The 22,700-nt window shown below is 43.0% G+C and overlaps 1 protein-coding gene across 2 annotated transcripts in view; it reads left to right on the top strand.

Annotated features, from left to right (window-relative positions):
* The window catches only part of c1qtnf1 (C1q and TNF related 1), a 37,640-nt gene extending 25,943 nt beyond the window's left edge, over nt 1-11,697 (top strand). The window contains exons 2-4 of one of the 2 annotated variants that reach the window (XM_035792571.2): nt 7,822-8,059; nt 8,233-8,348; nt 9,596-11,697. In XM_035792571.2, coding sequence (XP_035648464.1) covers nt 7,824-8,059; nt 8,233-8,348; nt 9,596-10,146 — 903 coding nt within the window. In that variant the 5' untranslated portion in view covers nt 7,822-7,823 and the 3' untranslated portion in view covers nt 10,147-11,697. The remainder of the gene's footprint in view (nt 1-7,821; nt 8,060-8,232; nt 8,349-9,595) is intronic. The other variant, XM_035792577.2, reaches the window with a different exon arrangement.
* The last annotated feature ends 11,003 nt before the right edge of the window (nt 11,698-22,700 follow it).

Raw genomic sequence — 22,700 nt, 5'->3', positions numbered from 1 at the left:
TGGTGCAGACAGCCCAGTACATCACTGGCGCCAAGCTCCCTGCCATCCAGGACCTTTACACCAGGCAGTGTCAGAGGAAGGCCCAAAAAACTGCCAAAGACTCCAGCCACCGAAACCATAGACTGCTCAATCTGCTGCCCTTTGCAAAACAATACCGGAGCATCGGCTCTTGGACCAAAAGGCTCAGAGACAGCTTCTACCCCTAACCCATAAGACTGCTAAATAGCCAGTCTGCTAAAAAGTAAATTAATGGTACCCAAACTATCACACACTCACTAGACTTTACATACAGTCCACTATATACATACTCACTCACACACACTACACTGACACAAAACCCTTACACATAGCACACACACGCATACAGAGGCAACACAAACACACACACACACACACATTTACACTTCCTAATTTGTACATTGCAAATGTTGTGCAAAGCTGTCATCAAGGCAAAGGGTGGCTATTTAAAGAATCTCAAATATAAAATCTATTTTGATTTGTTTAACACTTTTTTTGGTTACTACATGATTCCATATGTGTTATTTAATAGTTTTGATGTCTTCACTATTATTCTACAATGTAAAAATATTAAAATGAAAGAAAAACCCTTGAATGAGAAGGTGTTCTGAAACTTTTGACAGGTAGTGTATACAGTTGAAGTCGGAGGTTTACATATACCTTAGTCAAATATATTTAAACTAACTTTTTCACAATTTCTGACATTTAATCCTAGTATAATTCCCTGTCTTAGGCCAGTTAGGATCACCACTTTATTTTAAGAATGTGAAATGTCAGAATAATAGTAGAGAGAATGATTTATTTCATCTTTCATCACATTCCCAGTGGGTCAGAAGTTTACATACACTCAATTAGTATTTGGTAACATTGCTTTTAAATAGTTTAACTTGGGTCAAATGTTTCGGGTAGCCTTCCACAAGCTTCCCACAATAAGTTGGGTGAATTTTGGCATAGTCCTCCTGACAGAGCTGCTGTAACTGAGTAAGGTTTATAGGACCCCTTGCTCGCACACACTTTTTCAGTTCTGCCCACAAATTTTCTATAGGATTGAAAAAGTCCCTCTTTGCCATGCAAATGAACTGAATCCCCAAAAACATTTCCCCTGCATTTCTGCCCTGCCACAAAAGGACCAGCTGACATCATGTCAGTGATTTTCTCGTTAACACAGGTGTGAGTGTTGACGATGACAAGGCTGGAGATCACTCTGTCATGCTGATTGAGTTTGAATAACAGACTGGAAGCTTCAAAAGGAGGGTTGTGCTTGGAATCATTGTTCTTCCTCTGTCAAACATGGTTGCCTGCAAGGAAACATGTGCCGTCATCATTGCTTTGCACAAAAAGGGCTTCACGGGCAAGGATATTGCTGGCAGGAAAATTGCACATAAATCAACCATTTATCGGATCATCAAGAACTTCAAGGAGAGCGGTTCAACTGTTGTGAAGAAGTCATTACATTTCATTATAGTACAACGGTTTGATTTGTCTAATCTTAGCAATTTCTTCTTAGCTTGCTACATAGCCGTCTTTGTATCAAAGATAATTGCGTAATTATCGTATTTTGTCGTCCTAACGTAGTCTACACTGCTATCTGCCCAGCAGCTAGCCAGCTAGCAAACGTCCACCGTCTACCGAATAGCAGCACTGTAGAAACTATTACACTCAACTGAACGACTTGATTAGTGTAGTGTTAGCTAGCTACATAGTTGTCTTTGCTGTCTTCGTATCCAAGATAATTGTGTAGTTTAGAGTGTGTAGTCTTAGAGTGATTATCTTAATTTACAGAGGTTAGCTAGCCAGCTATTTGTCGTCCTTAACGTAGGAGACACTGCTAGCTAGCCAACAGCTAGCCAACGTCTACCGAATAGAACTTCCGCACTCAACAACCCGGTCGCATTCCGCTTCGCTCCACAGGTAGTATCACATTTTCATTTCATTTCATTACAGCACAACGGTTTGATTTGTTTGATCGTAGCTAGCTACATAGCTAGCTACATAGCCGTCTTTGTATCAAAGATAATTGTGTAGTCTAGAGCGAATTTCTAGGTTAGCTAGCCAGCTATTGTCGTTCTTTTAACGCAACGTAACGTAATCAACACTGCTAGCTAGCCAGCTAGCCCCCGAATAGCAGCACTGTAGAAACTATTACACTCAACGAAACGACTTGATTAGTGTAGTGTCAACAACGCAGCCACTGCCAGCTAGCATACAAAGTCAACAACGCAGCCACTGCCAGCTAGCCTACTTCAGCAGTACTGTATCATTTTAATCATTTTAGTCAATAAGATTCTTGCTACGTAAGCTTAACTTTCTGAACATTCGAGACGTGTAGTCCACTTGTCATTCCAATCTCCTTGCATTAGCGTAGCCTCTTCTGTAGCCTGTCAACTATGTGTCTGTCTATCCCTGTTATCTCCTCTCTGCACAGACCATACAAACGCTCCACACCGCGTGGCCGCGGCCACCCTAATCTGGTGGTCCCAGCGCGCACGACCCACGTGGAGTTCCAGGTCTCCGGTAGCCTCTGGAACTGCCGATCTGCGGCCAACAAGGCAGAGTTCATCTCAGCCTATGCCTCCCTCCAGTCCCTCGACTTCTTGGCACTGACGGAAACATGGATCACCACAGATAACACTGCTACTCCTACTGCTCTCTCTTCGTCCGCCCACGTGTTCTCGCACACCCCGAGAGCTTCTGGTCAGCGGGGTGGTGGCACCGGGATCCTCATCTCTCCCAAGTGGTCATTCTCTCTTTCTCCCCTTACCCATCTGTCTATCGCCTCTTTTGAATTCCATGCTGTCACAGTTACCAGCCCTTTCAAGCTTAACATCCTTATCATTTATCGCCCTCCAGGTTCCCTCGGAGAGTTCATCAATGAGCTTGATGCCTTGATAAGCTCCTTTCCTGAGGACGGCTCACCTCTCACAGTTCTGGGCGACTTTAACCTCCCCACGTCTACCTTTGACTCATTCCTCTCTGCCTCCTTCTTTCCACTCCTCTCCTCTTTTGACCTCACCCTCTCACCTTCCCCCTACTCACAAGGCAGGCAATACGCTCGACCTCATCTTTACTAGATGCTGTTCTTCCACTAACCTCATTGCAACTCCCCTCCAAGTCTCCGACCACTACCTTGTATCCTTTTCCCTCTCGCTCTCATCCAACACTTCCCACACTGCCCCTACTCGGATGGTATCGCGCCGTCCCAACCTTCGCTCTCTCTCCCCCGCTACTCTCTCCTCTTCCATCCTATCATCTCTTCCCTCTGCTCAAACCTTCTCCAACCTATCTCCTGATTCTGCCTCCTCAACCCTCCTCTCCTCCCTTTCTGCATCCTTTGACTCTCTATGTCCCCTATCCTCCAGGCCGGCTCGGTCCTCCCCTCCCGCTCCGTGGCTCGACGACTCATTGCGAGCTCACAGAACAGGCTCCGGGCAGCCGAGCGGAAATGGAGGAAAATTCGCCTCCCTGCGGACCTGGCATCCTTTCACTCCCTCCTCTCTACGTTTTCCTCCTCTGTCTCTGCTGCTAAAGCCACTTTCTACCATTCTAAATTCCAAGCATCTGCCTCTAACCCTAGGAAGCTCTTTGCCACCTTCTCCTCCCTCCTGAATCCCCCCTCCTCCCTCTCTGCAGATGACTTCGTCAACCATTTTGAAAAGAAGGTCGACGACATCCGATCCTCGTTTGCTAAGTCAAACGACACCGCTGGTTCTGCTCACACTGCCCTACCCTGTGCTCTGACCTCTTTCTCCCTCTCTCTCCAGATGAAATCTCGCGTCTTGTGACGGCCGGCCGCCCAACAACCTGCTCGCTCGACCCTATCCCCTCCTCTCTTCTCCAGACCATTTCCGGAGACCTTCTCCCTTACCTCACCTCGCTCATCAACTCATCCCTGACCGCTGGCTACGTCCCTTCCGTCTTCAAGAGAGCGAGAGTTGCACCCCTTCTGAAAAAACCTACACTCGATCCCTCCGATGTCAACAACTACAGACCAGTATCCCTTCTTTCTTTTCTCTCCAAAACTCTTGAACGTGCCGTCCTTGGCCAGCTCTCCCGCTATCTCTCTCAGAATGACCTTCTTGATCCAAATCAGTCAGGTTTCAAGACTAGTCATTCAACTGAGACTGCTCTTCTCTGTATCACGGAGGCGCTCCGCACTGCTAAAGCTAACTCTCTCTCCTCTGCTCTCATCCTTCTAGACCTATCGGCTGCCTTCGATACTGTGAACCATCAGATCCTCCTCTCCACCCTCTCCGAGTTGGGCATCTCCGGCGCGGCCCACGCTTGGATTGCGTCCTACCTGACAGGTCGCTCCTACCAGGTGGCGTGGCGAGAATCTGTCTCCTCACCACGCTCTCACCACTGGTGTCCCCCAGGGCTCTGTTCTAGGCCCTCTCCTATTCTCGCTATACACCAAGTCACTTGGCTCTGTCATAACCTGACGTGGTCTCTCCTATCATTGCTATGCAGACGACACACAATTAATCTTCTCCTTTCCCCCTTCTGATGACCAGGTGGCGAATCGCATCTCTGCATGTCTGGCAGACATATCAGTGTGGATGACGGATCACCACCTCAAGCTGAACCTCGGCAAGACGGAGCTGCTCTTCCTCCCGGGGAAGGACTGCCCGTTCCATGATCTCGCCATCACGGTTGACAACTCCATTGTGTCCTCCTCCCAGAGCGCTAAGAACCTTGGCGTGATCCTGGACAACACCCTGTCGTTCTCAACTAACATCAAGGCGGTGGCCCGTTCCTGTAGGTTCATGCTCTACAACATCCGCAGAGTACGACCCTGCCTCACACAGGAAGCGGCGCAGGTCCTAATCCAGGCACTTGTCATCTCCCGTCTGGATTACTGCAACTCGCTGTTGGCTGGGCTCCCTGCCTGTGCCATTAAACCCCTACAACTCATCCAGAACGCCGCAGCCCGTCTGGTGTTCAACCTTCCCAAGTTCTCTCACGTCACCCCGCTCCTCCGCTCTCTCCACTGGCTTCCAGTTGAAGTTCGCATCCGCTACAAGACCATGGTGCTTGCCTACGGAGCTGTGAGGGGAACGGCACCTCAGTACCTCCAGGCTCTGATCAGGCCCTACACCCAAACAAGGGCACTGCGTTCATCCACCTCTGGCCTGCTCGCCTCCCTACCACTGAGGAAGTACAGTTCCCGCTCAGCCCAGTCAAAACTGTTCGCTGCTCTGGCCCCCCAATGGTGGAACAAACTCCCTCACGACGCCAGGACAGCGGAGTCAATCACCACCTTCCGGAGACACCTGAAACCCCACCTCTTTAAGGAATACCTAGGATAGGGTAAAGTAATCCTTTTCACCCCCCCCTTAAAAGATTTAGATGCACTATTGTAAAGTGGCTGTTCCACTGGATGTCATAAGGTGAATGCACCAATTTGTAAGTCGCTCTGGATAAGAGCGTCTGCTAAATGACTTAAATGTATTGTAATGTCTTCAGGGCGCCCAAGAAAGTCCAGCAAGCGCCAGGAGCATCTCCTAAAGTTGATTCACCTGCAGGATTGGGGCACCACCAGTACAGAGCTTGCTCAGGAATGGCAGCAGGCAGGTGTGAGTGCATCTGCATGCACAGTGAGGCGAAGACTTTTGGAGGATGGCCTGTTGTCAAGAAGGGCAGCAAAGAAGAAGAAGAAGAAGAAGCCACTTCTCTCCAGGAAAAACATCAGGGACAGACTGATATTCTGCAAAAGGTACAAGGATTGGACTGCTGAGGACTGGGGTAAAGTCATTTTCTCTGATGAATGCCCTTTCCGATTGTTTGGGGCATCTGTAAAAAAAGCTTGTCTGGAGAAGACAAGGTGAGCGCTATCATCAGTCCTGTGTCATGCCAACAGTAAAGCATCCTGAGACCACTCATGTGTGGGGTTGCTTCTCAGCCAAGGGAGTGGGCTCACTCATAATTTGCAGAAGAAAATAGCCATGAATAAAGAATGGTATCAACACATCCTCCGAGAGCAACTTCTCCCAACCATCCAGGAACAGTTTGGTGACGAAACAATGCCTTTTCCAGCCTGATGGAGCACCTTGCCATAAGGCAAAAGTGATAAGTGGCTCGGGGAACAAAACATTGATATTTTGGGTCCATGGCAAGGAAACTCCCCAGACCTTAATCCCATTTAGTATTTGTGGTCAATCCTCAAGAGGCGGGTGGACAAGCAAAAACCCACAAATTCTGACAAACTCCAAGAATTGATTATGCAAGAATGGGCTGTCATCAGTCAGGATGTGGCCCAGAAGTTAATTGACAGCATGCCAGGGCGGATTGTAGAGGTCTTGGAAAAGAAGGGTCAACACTGCAAATATTGACTCTTTGCATCAACTTCATGTAATTGTCAATAAAAGCCTTTGACACTTATGAAATGCTTGTAATTATACTTCAGTATTCCATAGTAACATCTGACAAAAATATCTAAAGACAATGAGGCAGCAGACTTTGTGAAAATTAATATTTGTGTCATTCTTAAATATTTTGGCCACAACTGTACTTTACTGTACTCTACTGTACTCTACTGTTTTGTACGGTACTCTACTGTGCTCTATTGAGCTTTATTGTGGTGTACTTTGATGTCCAAGCTTGTGAAACATAGACGTCTATGATTGGTTCAGGTTTGTTCCAGCCCAGACCAACCATATTTGGTCTTGTTTGGGTGCAGAGACATTAAAATAATAGCCAGTGTGTAGAATAATACCCACATATGCAAAGGAGGATATTGGATACCTTTGTGTACCTATTTAGGATACATCACCATGAAGAAAATTATATCTATAATTATGCATTTCTGTGTCAAACAGATCAGGGACGCATGACAAAATTCCTTTATCGCAATTCCCTTACCAGGTGTAAATCCACTTCACTTACTGTAGTTCAATATCCAAAATAGATTTTTTCAAAGTCAATGTGTCATGTCATAGCTGACACCCCATTCTTTCTACAGACATAATTAAATAATATTTCAGAGCAAATATTTATTTGGAAAACATGGACACATAAAAAACTGAGTGAGATTTTACAGAGATTCTGTTACCAAAGTTTGCATCTGCACAGTTATTTTGTAAAATGTTCAGTGCAAAATGTTAAAAGTAGTTATTGTGCATAGAGTTGTATGGTTTGTTAAACTTCGAAATCAATGGTTTTGAGTCTCAGCGCTTTTACTTTACTGTGGAATTGACGTTATAAGTTATATTCTTCAAGAATTATAGGGTATATATAATTTCTTAGTCCAAAAATTGATGTAGTAACTAAGGATTCTAGCTTTAAAGAAGTTCAAAGACAATCATATTCTCCAGCATAATTTCTCTTGAGTTAGGCTAATGTGTGGAAATGTGTGTTTTTATTTATTTACTTTTTACTCTGAGAGTACAGTCTGTCTCCGTCTCAAATGATACCATATTCCCTATATAGTGCACCACTTTTGACCAGAGCCCTTGTAAAACGCAATGCACTATATAGTGACATTTGGGACGCACACTGTTGTTGTTTGTCATATTGAGGTGTCATAGCCATCCAAGTGAAAACAGATGTGAATATATGAGTTTGGTTTATCCCACAAACACATTATGTAGCAAGCCAACCACTCTGTCTCCAGAGACACTGGGCCTGTCCCCAACTTCACCGATTATGTAGTAATCACTGTCCTAAAGAAAGAAAGAAAGAGGTCTATTCATGGCAAAACTAAAGTGCAGAACAACCATTTTGTTTTTAATGGATGAATTTCAATTGTATCTCCTTGATTTCCTGTGTCCTCTTTCCTCCTCTCCTTCTCAAATTACATTGGAGAAGATATGGAGTTAATTATGACTGATGTCACTTCCTGTTTCCCGAAGATGACAGTGCGGGATGGGCAGCCGCCCTCTGCCCTGTGTGCGTGGGTGGTACTGCTCCTGTTGGTGGTCTCAGGTGAACCCTACCGGACCCCCTACGACCAGGAACAAGACCAGAACAGAGACAGGGACAGTGAGACAACAGACCTCAGGACAGACCCCAGGACAAACACCAAGGTCTACCACAGAGATGTCAGGTACTACTGCATACTACTCCTACATACTACCCCTCTGAGTGGCACCCCATTCTCTATATAGTGCTCTACTATTGACCAGGGTCCCTATATGGGCCAAAAGTATTGCACAAAATAGGGAATAGGTTGCCATTTGGGATGTATCCATTGACATTGTTTTCTATTGCCCCTGGTAGTGAAGTGAGGGGTAAAGACTGTCGGCGATGTTGTGACCCTGGAGAGCAGCCCCCTCCTCATTATTCCAACCCCCACTACCAAGCGGTGCCACAGATCAACATCACCATCCTCAAAGGTAGGTTGGTCACCTGCACTACTACTGACTACCACATTAAGTTAAGTGAATTTACGTACTTAAACTTAACCTTGTTCCCAGGCTCAATTTCTGAGGAGAGATGGTTGGTGGACGCAATTAACTTGAACTTAACTTCAACCGTTTTTTATTTTATTTTTTATTTTACCTTTATTTTACTAGACAAGTCAGTTAAGAACAAATTCTTATTTTCAATGACGGCCTAGGAACAGTGGGTTAACTGCCTGTTCAGGGGCAGAACGACAGATTTGTACCTTGTCAGCTCGGGGATTCAAACTTGCAACCTTTCGGTTACTAGTCCAACGCTCTAACCACTAGGCTACCCTGGAGAACCTGAATCACTGGGGGACAGCACTTTCCATTTAAAGAGTTGCAAGAACATCAAATTTGTGGTCCAGTGTAGCAGAAAGCAGATTGGTTCATTTGCCATGAAGGTAAAGGGCCGAATAGCAAATGGGTCTGAAGTTAGCAACTGAAGCTCGCAACTAGCAACTACCCACAATGCTTTGGAGAGTCAGCGAGCCTCTCATACCTTTCTAACCAGAATAATGTCTCTGCCAAGATCAGTTCAGGGCCAAACCACACAGGCATGCAGGGTCTTTGGCAAGCAGGATGAGCTTGGTGACTCTCCACAAAGATGAGAGGGGACAAACGCTTTGGGTTTGTGGGTAAGTAAATCGTTCCCCAGGGTTAGGAAAAGTAGTGGGTTAGGACTCACTGGTGAGCTGTGAAATGTTTTACTGGGTCTCAGCTTTAAAACTGGAGTGTGTCTGCATTCCAAATGGCACCCTATTGCATACATAGTGCCTATGGGCCCTGGTCAAAATTAGCACACTATATAAGGAATAAGGTGTAATTTTGGGACTCAAGTTGTGTCTTGGGGGATAATGATGAGGCGATTAAAGGCTTTGGGCGTAAACATGTTTGGGAACCAGTGGGTTAGGAGAGGGGACAACAGCTGTGGGTATTTGTATCTGCCACGTTGTACATCTTGGATGCTGAGAATGTGAAAACAGATGTGGTACTGTAACTGTTATGGTGAATGACCACTAGCTATGCAAAGCAGTGGGCAAATCTGTGTCAGACACAAACACAATCATTTATCTGTAGTCTTACCTTAAACCATGACCTTTGACTGCATTCACTGACCTGAGGTATTCTCTTCTTATTGCCTTGAAAAGTTGCATGTACTGGAGTTTTACTAACATTTCTACTTCTTCCTCCTCCAGGTGAGAAGGGGGACAGCGGCCAGCGAGGACCGTACGGTAAATCCGGTAAGTCTGGCCAATCCGGTCCCCGAGGGCTCAACGGCATCAGGGGCACCAAAGGGAGCATAGGGACCCCGGGTGAACCCTGCAAGGCCCAGTACGCTGCTTTCTCCGTGGGCCGCAAGAAGGCCATCCACTCCAACGACTACTACCAGACCTTAGTGTTCGACACCGAGCTCGTCAACCTCTACGGCCACTTCAACATGTTCACCGGCAAGTTCTACTGCTACGTGCCAGGGGTCTACTACTTCAGCCTGAACGTGCACACGTGGAACCAGAAGGAGACGTATGTGCACGTGATGCATAACGAGAGGGAGGTGGTTATCCTGTACGCTCAGCCCAGTGACCGGAGTATCATGCAGAGCCAGAGCCTGATGCTAGAGCTGGAGAGAGAGGACCAGGTGTGGGTCAGGCTGTTCAAAGGGGAGAGAGAGAACGCCATCTTCAGCGATGACTTTGATACCTACGTCACTTTCAATGGACACCTCATCAAGCCAAAAAACGAGGGGTAGGAGGAGGGGGACGGTTGCGTCTATGTCCCAGGTGGCACCCTTTTCTATATATAGTGCACTACTTTTGAGCAGAGCCATATGGACCCTGGTCAAAAGTAGTGTACTATATAGGGGAGAACAGGGTGCTATTTGAGATGTAGACAGGGTTGTGGGCTTGTGTGATATTATGGACATGTGTGAAACGAGATGGAGACACAATCAGAAGAGTGATTGGTTCACAGTTCATAGTAGAATATCTCCTTAATTTTCTTATTGTGTCTTTTAATAAATGTATTTTATATAACATAATCCAGATAGCAAAATATATATTTTGAGAAGTAAACCAAGCCAAGTCTTAATCTAGCAAAAACATGTTGCACACACAGTCCAATAAAGATTGAGGATCTTTTGGATGTTTTGTCAGGAACCAAACAAAATGAATTCAAGATTGTCACTGTTGTGTTGTTGAGTTTAAAGTGCTTTGAGGGTGTGAAGAAGTGTCCTGCATCTGCAGCCATCACATAGCTGTACTGATGTCCCTTTGGCCAGTAAACCTTAAAAAGTACTCCATGTCCCCTGGCAGCACTAAGGGTACATCCCAAATGGCACCCTATTCCCTATATTTTGCACGACTTTTGACCAGAACCCTATGGAGCGTGATGAAAATTAGTGCACTAAATAGGGAATAGGGTGCCATTTGGGATGGAGACCATTTTATGAATTATGTATTTTGTGTGATGGAAAGTATTATAATTCTTACCAAGTTTGCACTCAGATAAACCATATGTTAGGTTAAGAGCACCCATCATAGCTTTCAAATGCAGATGTAGCGATAGAGCATGTTTTTGAGTTACACAAAATGGCTATTAAATTACACTGTAAACATATCCTAAAACAAGTATTGATAGGGCTTACCCAGGAAAAACCTCCATTACAGACCAATTCACAGTGAACAGGAGATGGAGCACTTTATATCTTGTTATTCAGGCTTTATTCCCTGACTGGATGAACTACACAGGTATACTTCATATATCATAAAACATTTCATACAACCTGGACTAGATAAAGCAACAGGTGCTAGAAGTGAATGAGACAAAGCATGGCATAGCTGTACATTCATTCACATAGCTGAATTCTGGTTGTTCAGTGACCGTGGACATTCAAAACCTGGAAGCAAACCTCTTTCCATTCAGATAGAAAAGGTCACTTCATTTCTGCAGTGTTGTCTGTCTGACATTTGTAGACTGTAGTCAGCCCTGTCTGTGGAGTTATTGTACTAGGGTGGGGTTGCCCTTTGATTATTTGAATAAAAAACCCAGCGCTAATATTGACAACATTGGTCCAGTGTGGATGTAATCCAGTCTCCATAATACAACAATAGACTCAGATTTACTGAAGATACAATATCGGTTTAGCAAAAATGGAAATGATAATCGCATAGGGCAAAATCAGTTACATATACAATAATAATACTACATGGTGCTTTAACTGTTCAAAATCAGTTACATATACAATAATAATACTACATGGTGCTTTAACTGTTCAAAATCAGTTACATATACAATAATAATACTACATGGTGCTTTAACTGTTCAAAATCAGTTACATATACAATAATAATACTACATGGTGCTTTAACTGTTCAAAATCAGTTACATATACAATAATAATACTACATGGTGCTTTAACTGTTCAATGGTGCTGTTTCAGTTACATATTAATAATACTACATGGTGCAACAAAATCAATATATATAATTATACATGGTGCTTTAACTGTTCAAAATCAGTTACATTGATAATAATACTACATTTTTTTTCAGTTTTTTAAATATAATGTAAAATCAGTTACATATACAATAAAAATGTGTTTTTAAATATAATGTATTGTCAATAAAAACGTGTTAGACCTCAGTGGTGTAGAAATATCTACCAAAATATGAATATCTTAAACAAAATATTTTTCCACAAGCCAGTATTCACTTTCCATGAAACCTTGAGTCATTGAAAATGTCCAGGGTGGTTTCAGAAATATTATATTTGTATACGAGTTGACGTCCCTAGAGCTCACTGTTAACTGCCAAGGCCCCATTCCAAACCAAACCCCCACACCCTATCCCTGTGTCCTAGATGGTCCTTGTTCCAAACCAAAACAAACCCTCACACCCTATGTCCTAGTTGGGCCCCGTTCCAAACCAAACCCTTATACCCAATCAATGGGTCCTAGTTCGGTCCTTGTGCAAACCAAACCCTCACACATTTTTAACATTTATATTTTAGTAGATTATCTTATCCAGAGCTACTTAATGAATGCATACATTTTCATACTGGTCCACCATGGGAGTCAAACCCACAACGCTTTCTTGCTCTACCAACGATCCATGGGTCTTAGTTGACTGTCCCTCATGGTTCTGAAGGGCCTCTTTTCAAACCAAACCATCACATGAAAAGATGATCTAGGGAGAAAGGCCAGATATTGAATTTGGTCTGGAATTAGATCCCAGGAAATACTTAGCCGAGACCAGAATTGCCAGAAAATGTTTTAGTGCCTGCAGACATACATGTTTTCTATAGTAGACTGTTTGACTAAGGCTGTTCAGCCACTATGCATTGTTTAAATGTAGTTTTGATACGATCAAGTTGAGTATGTATATGGACCATATTCATTAAAAAGACAAATAAATAATGTTCTGTTGTTTGAGTGATAGGGTGCATGGGATATATGGTGGTTTTGCATGCTTGTTTAGTTGTGTGTGTGTGTGTGTGTGTGTGTGTGTGTGTGTGTGTGTGTGTGTGTGTGTGTGTGTGTGTGTGTGTGTGTGTGTGTGTGTGTGTGTGTGTGTGTGTGTATGCCTGTATTATATAGGGTGTGTCTCTATTTCTCCTGGCTATTTGATGGTGTGTACCTGCCAAACTTTCTCGGTGGACACAGAGGAATGTGCTTGGGAGAACAAAGCACACCAACCCAAACCCAGACCCAACCTGTAGACAGCAAATATTATGTCTTCTTCGTTACTACTTCCTCTCTCTGTCCCTCTCTCTCATTCTCTATGCCCACATAGGCACATATGCATGCAGTAGTCATACACACACACACACACACACACATAAGAGCAATTTTGAAATGTCATAACTGTTTTGTGACAGTAAGAACATTGAATCATTTCTATAGGCTCCTGGTTTTGCAGAGGTCTTCTTCTGCCCTCTTGTGGCTTGGATTGGTAAAGCAGCTCTGTTTGATCCTGACCAATTCCCTGTCCTATCCTGGCCTGTCTTGGCTCAATCCCAGCACTCCTCCTGTTCAACACACACACACTTCACAAACACACTGTCAGCACTACCCCCCCATACACACACACCCCGTACACCCTCGCCTCAGTATCTCTGGCCTCCAGCCATTTAGCCACTAGAAAGGATGAGCTGCAAAATACAAGCATAAAAAAACAGGAAGAAAAGGAAACACCAGTAGTCTTTTTTTCACTCCCCTCCTCCTCGTCTCACTCTCTCCTTCTCTCTTCCCTTGATGAAGATAAGTGATTTAAAAAGCTTTTCCCCGTGGGGGTAGAGTGAACCGAGTATAAATAAGCTATGAGAATAGATTAGTGTGTAGGGGTAATCAGCAGATGCCAGAGCCAGGGAATCTCCCAAGCACAGCATAAATGCATAGAGAAAGATGGCAGCTAAAATGGCTGACACCATTTTAGCTGACCACATCACTCACACAGGGAGATATCACTGTCTGTACGGGGTGGTTAGCAATGGGGTCTACGTTTTGCACTAGCTACCAGTAGAGCTGTTAGCTTTAACTCTCTGAATTTACTCTAATCTTTTTCTATTGGAGTAAAATGGTCCTGTGTTTACTTACAGGTGAAATGCTGAAGTTGTGGTTGGAAGATTCTCTGACAATGCAGAGTGAAGAGTATAAGAAACGTTTTTCCCTCTGAGTGGCAGTGTTGGGTGTTGTAATGAGCTTCAAATGCTAGGGTTAGTGTTGAACCAAAACCCAAGCCTCAACCCTCAATCCTTATGGTAATCCTCTCCTCTCAAGCTATCATATAGAGAAATCCATGACTTTTAAATAATCATAACCACACTCTCACTTCAGGTGGTATACCGTATTTGACTATATACCGGTATTGATGCACGGACCAGTTTGGGTTTTTACTCCACCTCGTATAAGTGTGTGTCAAAGTTTGGTTTGTTAAATGTGTTACGCTACTCTGCCGTGTGTAATGTCTGTTTTTATAGTTTATTTGTTTGCTACTTGAGTCATCTCTCTCCTTTCTCCTTCCACACACACCAAGCCCCGCCCCCTTTCACTCAACAGGTCACAACCACTTGCAGTGATAGTCTGCATGGTCAATGCCGCAGATGCAACAATATGTTGGTGACAACAATGCTGCTTTCCACTTTGCTTATTAATATATATATATATTCATGAGCATTCTATAATTACACAATTCATTTCTTTATCTTACTGTCTGCAAACACCTAGCTAGTTTGGATTTTCTTAGCAAGTTGTAGCTAAAATAAATTGTGGTAACACAGCTGGCTAGCTAGCTAAATGTACTTAGAGCAAACGTAGCTAGTTGATACAGCCTGGTACCAGTGCCGAGGAGTGTTCTACGAAACAAGCTAGATCTATTCAGGGTTTTCAAACCAGCTTCACGTTCCTTAAATCACGGCTCAGTGATTTCATGCAGGGTAAGTGGAGGTAGCCGTGAGTTAGCCTGCCCTGGAACAGGGTAGTTCTGAAGGATTCGTTGCCATAGAAATATGCCTGTCTAAAGGTGAGCCACTTTCGTTATGACCCATTATCGTTGATCCAGAAAGGAAAAGGCGAAGCAAGAGGGATATTGTAACTGTGAGGTCAATGAGAGAGTCAATTGGCTTATTTCCTAAGTGTAGCTTATTTGATCGAATAGAAGTTTCGTAATGATTAGGCTGTTACAAGTGTTCTGATATAAGTAGGACCTGTGACATACTGGCAACTTGGAGAAAAAACATTTTATATTGGAGTTGTGCCTAGTCGTCACTAGTTACCTCAGTCAAAGTCATAAACCCCGTCTATCTCTACAATTCCTTTTCTTGAAATGTGATTCTAACCCTAACCTTTACCTCATTGCTCACCTTAGCTTTCCATTCAGACCAAAAATATCAGTCTTAACAATGTATAACTTCATTAGGCCCTAATCTATGGATTTCACATAACTGGGAATACAGATATATTTATCTGTTGGTCACAGATGCATTCAAAAAAAGAAGGGGCATGGATCACAAAGCTAGTCAGTATCTGGTGTGACCACTACTTGCTCATGCAGTACAACAAATCTCCTTAGCATGGACTTGCTGGATATTGGCGGGAACTGGAACACGCTGTCATGCACGTTGATCCAGAGCATCCCAAACATGCTCAATGGGTGACATGTCTGAGCATGCAGGCCATGGAAGAACTGGGAAATGTTCTGCTTCCAGGAATTGTGTACAGGTCCTTGTGAAATGGGGCTGTGCACTACCATGCTGACACATGAGGTGATCGTATCTCGTCACGGTATTTCTGTGCATTCAAATTGCCCTCGATAAAATGCAATTGTGTTTGTTGTCCGTAGCTTATACCTGCCCATACCATAACCCCACCGCCACCATGGGACACTCTGTTCACAACGTTGACATCAGCAAACAGCTTGCCCACACGACGCGATACACAATTCTCTACAACTTTGGAGGCAGCTTGCCAATTGCACACTCCCTCAAAACTTGAGACATCTGTGGCATTGTGTTGTGTGACAAAATTGCACATTTTAGAGTGACCTTTTATTGTCCCCAGCACAAGGTGCACCTTTGTAATGACCATGCTATTTAATTAGCTTCTTGATATGCCACACCTGTCAGGTGGATGGATTAGGCTTTTTTTATTTGATTTGCACTTTTCGCATCAAAGTACGTTCATCTTTAGGAGACATAATGTGTCTCCTTCCTGAGCGGTATGACAGCTGCGTGGTCCCATGGTGTTTATACTTGCGTACTATTGTTGTTACAGATGAATGTGGTACCTTCAGGCGTTTGGAAGTTGCTCCTAAGGATGAACCAGACTACTGAAGGGCTACAATTTTTTTCCTGATGTCTTGGCTGATTTCTTTTGATTTTCCCATGATGTCAAGCAAAGAGACAGTGAGTTTGAAGGTAGGCCTTGAAATACATCCACAGGCACACCTCCAATTGACTCAAATGATGTCAATTAGCCTATCAGAAGCTTCTAAAGCCATGACATCGTTTTCTGGAATTTTCCAAGCTGTTTAAAGGCACAGTCAACTTAGTTTATGTAAACTTCTGACACACTGGAATTGTGATACAGTAAATTATAAGTGAAATAATCTGTCTATAAACAATTGTTGGAAAAATTACTTGTGTCATTCACACAGTAGATGTACTAACTGACTTGCCAAAACTATACTTTGTTAACAGTACATTTGTGGAGTGGTTGAAAAACAAGTTTTAATGACTCCAACCTAAGTGTATGTAAATTTCCGACTTCAACTGTAAGCCTACTTCTCAGTTAACACTTAGTATTTCTGTCAACCCACAAGATGGTAATCACATCAACTGGTTGGCTACATACATAGTGATAGACAAAAGTGCGCACCACAGAGACAGACAGGGCAATAATGCTGAAAATGTATTGGCAGAAATTGTGTTAGGTTTGGATTTTTAAGCCAATAGTGGCTAACCAGGGGTGGGATAATGTCAACTTTGCCTTGATTAGATAGTAGCTGGAGCTTGAGGTGTCTGAAAGGCACCGCATGATCAATCTGACATCTACATTAGCCGTGCTGTCACGCCTTGGTCTTAGTATTTTGTGTTTTCTTTAATTATTTGTTCAGGCCAGGGTGTGACATGGGTTTATTGTATTGTCGTATTTGTAGGCATTGGGATTGTGGTTGATTAGGGGTGTGTCTAGTATAGGCTTGGCTGCCTGAGGCGGTTCTCAATCAGAGTCAGGTGATTCTTATTGTCTCTGATGGGGAACCGTATTTAGGTAGCCTGGGTTTCACTTTGTATTTCGTGGGTGATTGTTCCTGTCTCTGTGTAGTTTCACCAGATAGGCTGTAATAGGTTTCACGTTCCGTTTTTGTGTAGTTATTTCGTGTATCGCTTTTTTAAATTAAAGTAATGAGTAACCACCACGCTGCATTTCAGTCCGACTCCCTTTCTACAAACGAAGAACGCCGTTACACGTGCAGCATTTATGCAGAAGTCAGGGTATTCATACTTAATATATGCCATTTAGCAGACGCTTTTATCCAAAGCGACTTACAGTCATGTGTGCATACATTCTACGTATGGGTGGTCCCGGGGATCGAACCCACTACCCTGGCGTTACAAGCGCCATGCTCTACCAACTGAGCTACAGAAGGACCACTTCTTGCACATCACCGAGCAGCGCAGAGCTGTTGTGAAGAAAGTTGTCAAGGAAGTGAGTTTGTGTTCCACATTGTTAAACCATTTGAGAGGTGCACATTGATGCGGTTATGGAGCTCAATTTGGCCTCTGCGTGCCTTCTGAGATGTGCAATTGCATCCCACCATTCATATGGTGCCTCCGACCACATTGTTGGATCAAGCATTAATTGGCTCTGATACTTGTGAAATTTGTTTTTGACAGTTTGCGCTGTAACACTTAAATTGCATGTGCTTTCAGAATTGGTTGGCGAGTTACTCATAGGTGTGCTGCAAGCTACGGGTAGTTAGCGATTGACCTGTTGGAGACCATTAGCAAAAAGCCTAAAATAGAAGAGACACATTTATTATTCCAAAGCTGCAGCTCGTAGTTGGAACACATATTTCCCTGCTTTAATAAACCAGTACATTTTGAATTAGTGATAAACTGTCATGTTTTGGCAAGGAATGTAGCTTGTCTGCAGTTTTGTTTGTGTATCCCATCAGTTATATATGTTTTTATAGGCAGTCATTTCTATAGGCCTAATGGGAGCTGTGTGTAGGGAGCAGTCGGTTCGAAATGGAGTGCAAGACAAATAACTGGGGTAAATAGAATGTAGGTAGAACTGTGATCACTTGGCTAGGTATATTTTGTTGTGAGTCGCTAATGCACATAAAAAATGGAAGGAACACTGGAGTCAAAGTGAATTAAAACCTCTTAAGGATCTCTACAGATCGGTGTCCCACCCTCGGGACGGTTGAGCTAATGTGCGCTAATGTGATTAGCATGACGGTTTAAGTAACAAGAACATGTGCACAGTTATGAACTTTAAAAGTTATTAATAACCCAATTAGGCACATTTGGGCAGTTTAGTCTTGATACAACATTTTGAACATAAATGCAATGATTTATTGGATCAGTCTAAAACTTTGCACATACACTGCTGCCATCTAGTGGACCAAATCTAAATTGCGCGTGGGCTGGAATAATACATTATGGCCTTTCTCTTGCATTTCAAAGATGAAGGTACAAAAAAAAAACAAGTTTTTTCTTTGTATTATCTTTTACCAGATCTAATGTGTTATATTCACCAATATTAATTTCACATTTCCACAAACTTCAATGTTTTTCCTTTCAAATGGTATCAATAATATGCATATCCTTGCTTCAGGTCCTGAGCTACAGGCAGTTAAATTTGGGTATGTCATTTTAGGCGAAAATTTGAAAAAAAGGGGAGGAACCTTAAGAAGTTTTAACGGTTGTGTTCAGAGCTAAATTTAACCTACACGAGCAGATTCCAGATGCCGCCTACTGTATGACTGCAGTAAAACTTGCACCCTAGCGGTCGTACCACGCAATAGGATTTGACATGGAATTTTATCAAATGTCTTTGTTTTTATGGAAAACCTTTTTTTCAATTTGTCACATCCCTAGCCTCTATGGGGTAAGGCCTATTGTTACTAGTGCGCAAATCAACCAGGCAGTTAAAATATATCACACACACCTATGATCAAAATGTATCAAACATACACCTATGATCAAAATGTATCAAACACACACCTATGATCAAAATGTATCAAACACACACCTATGATCAAAATGTATCAAACACACACCTATGATCAAAATGTATCAAACACACACCTATGATCAAAATGTATCAAACACACACCTATGATCAAAATGTATCAAACACACACCTATGATCAAAATGTATCAAACACACACCTATGATCAAAATGTATCAAACACACACCTATGATCAAAATGTATCAAACACACACCTATGATCAAAATGTATCAAACACACACCTATGATCAAAATGTATCAAACACACACCTATGATCAAAACGCCTGTGACGTTCACACTGGGGAACATAACAGGTCCCCAGGGGGGGTTCTGTTCGATGGTGAAGTACGGGGGGAAGTACGGGGGTCTATCAAGGAGCTGGATACGAAGGAGTATATATATATATGTATATATATATATATATATATATATGTGAGGGCCACAAGCAATATACATTTTTAATTCAGAGTTCACTTTGAATACCCACACATCGCAATATATGTATTAGCATATGCCGACATAGCCTAATAAATAATCTACCTCCCAAGGCAGGCAGCGCAACATTAATATTTTATGTGAGAAGTAGGCTCTACCTCAATGTATCCCTGCATTTTTAAACATATATTCTTGTGGGTTTATTTTTCATTATGGTTTATGTTATATTAAACATTGAACTCCTGTTCGCCTATGATTCACATGGGGATTAGACGTCAATTCGCCGGACAAGACCACTCTTTACGAGAGAGAGTTGTTCTCTCTCTCTTCGGAACTAAAAAGGTCCGTCATTTTCCAGCGGGTCTAGTTGTTGTCTGGTTGGTCACCGCATTGTTCCCATATAAATCCTGGGGACAGTGACTATTTAAGTCATATTAATGCAGAATCGATACAGCGCACACCAACCGGGCTATTCCTTCAGTCCCAATCTCTCTCTCTCACCCTATTTCTCTCTCCCTATCTCTCTCTCTCCCTATCTCTCTCTCTGGTCAATCGATACAGGGACGGCGGCAGCTGTGTCAGCTCCACGGAAAGCACCCTGTGTGCACTAGACGACATCAATGCCGCTTGTCAGGTGTGTGAGCGTGCGTGTGTGTGTGAGTGTTTGTGTGCATCTGTGTATTTATATCAGGGGGTAGAAATGGTATGTTGACGAAAGAAAGGGAGAGAGTGCAGTACTGTTCTCCACTCTTCGTTTGCAGATGTGAGCATTGTTGTTAATTATGCAACAGCAATCAGTGCAGGTAAAAGATCCGCTCCCTTTCTCTTTAATGTCTCTACATCAGTCAGGGGATAGATGGAAGGAGAGAGAGGGAGAGGGAGAGAGAGAAAGAGTGTTCAAGACTACTGGGATGATGAACGAATAAAAGAGTTGGGAGTTTGTGACAGAGAGAGAGAGAGAGAGAGGTGAGGTTTAATATGATCAGTCATTATTTTTTGTAATATTCCTCAGGATTATGTGCCAGTTGCCAGCGATGAAGTTACAGAAACAGTGATTTTAAGCTTTATAGCCATTGGCTGTGGCTGGGTTCACCTTTGAACCCTTTTGTTCAGTATGTCACCATTCCATGTAAGACACAGTGTCTCCGGGCCCTGATGGTGATAGCAGCACTGGTCAATTACCATCCACAGAGCTTCCAGACAAAAGCCTTCTTTCTCTCTCTCTCTCTCGCTGCCTGCCTGGTACACATCCCTTCGTTTCTCTCTCCCCCTCTCTCTCTCTCTCTCTCCCTCCCTCTCTCTCTCTCTCTCTCTCCCTGCCTTCCTGCCTGGTACACATCCCTTCGTTTCTCTCTCCCTCTCTCTCTGCCTGCCTTCCTGCCTGGTACACATCCCTTCGTTTCTCCCTCCCTCTCTCTCTCGCTGCCTGCCTTCCTGCCTGGTACACATCCCTTCATCCCTTCCCTTCATTTCTCTCCCCTTCCTGCCTGGTACCCCCTTCTTTCTCCCTCTGCCTGCTTCCTGCCTGGTACACATCCCTTCGCTGCCTGCCTTCCTGCCTGGTACACATCCCTTCGTTTCTCTCTCTGTCCTTTTTCAGAAAAATCCCTTCGAATAACAAGTTTTCTCTCCCTCCCTCTCTCTCTCTCTCTCTGCCTGCTTTCCTGCCTGGTACAAAAATGCCTGAATGATTAAATCCCTTTGTTTCAGTTAAGCAAGAAAATATTAAACTGCCTGCCTTCCTGCCTGGTACACATCCCTTTGAGAGATAGCGGGGAAAGAGACAGAGAGAGAGAGAGACTAACGGAAAAACTACATGATTTCACAAGACATTTCCACACGTCTTGCACGTGTTTTTGGTATACAAAACATGATTATGTGGATTTTTACATGTGAAACCATGTATTTTTGGAACACCTAACATGTGATCGTATAACCATGTGGATAAAAATTCTCACATGAGATTTCATGTGATGATGCCCTCAATGAGTCTTTAAGATACACACAGTGCTTTTAACAAACAGTGTTTTTAACTGACATATTTAACACACATGACTTCATTGTATGTTTAATAATGCAGTAATTATTATTCAACATGTTTTTACCTAGGATTGGAACTCACAACCGCTTAGTTCACTGCATTCCAATCTTCCTGCTACGCCACTATGTCTGTGTCAATAACTGATTTCACCTGTATTCCTCCACTTTGGACTTCAAAGTAAATCTCAGCTTTGTTAAACATACACTCATTAAAACAGAATAATATGGCCAACCAACATTAGACAACTATACAGAACCCTAAAATAGCTGAAATAATTCAATTAAATCAATGATGAGAGAATATTCAGAATGCCGATTGCAGTACAGATGGCACTCTGTGCAAAAGAGTATAGGTAATGAATTGTATGGTAATGCTACAGACTTTCTGGTGCAGCTGAGAGGTCAGTGTACCATCACTGAAAAGGTTGTGATTTCAAATCCCAGGTTGGGTCTACTTTTCACATGTAAAGTGTTACAAAAACACATTTCCACATGTTAAATGTCATGTGAAGCATTCCAAAAACACGTGTTCACATGTAAAATGTGAAGTGTTACAAAAACTAATTTTCACAAGTGAAATGTCACCTATGAAGTCTTCCAGAAACACATATTTTCAAATGTGAAATGTCACGTGAAGTATTCCAAAAACGTGTTCACATGTGAAGTGTTCCAAAAACACGTTTTCATATGTAAAATGTCACCTACAGTGTATTCGGGAAGGTATTCATACCCCTTGACTTTTTCCACATTTTGTTACGTTACAGCCTTATTCTAAAATGTATTAAATCGTTTTCCCCCCCTGATCAATCTACACACAATACCCTATAATGACAAAGCAAAAATTGGTTTTTAGAAATGTTTGAAAATGTATTAAATAAAAAACAGGGCTATCACATGTACATAAGTATTCAGACCCCTTACTCAGTACATTACATTACATTTAAGTCATTTAGCAGACGCTCTCATCCAGAGCGACTTACAAATTGGTGCATTCACCTTATGAGATCCAGTGGAACATTGGGTCTCAAGGTCTCTCCAGAGATGATCGATTGGGTTCAAGTCCGGGTACTGGCTGGGCCACTCAAGGAAATTC

This window comes from Oncorhynchus keta, chromosome 2, assembly GCF_023373465.1.
Source record: "Oncorhynchus keta strain PuntledgeMale-10-30-2019 chromosome 2, Oket_V2, whole genome shotgun sequence".
Classification (NCBI taxonomy): Eukaryota; Metazoa; Chordata; class Actinopteri; order Salmoniformes; family Salmonidae; genus Oncorhynchus; species Oncorhynchus keta.
This window is presented reverse-complemented; position numbering and strand designations above follow the sequence as displayed.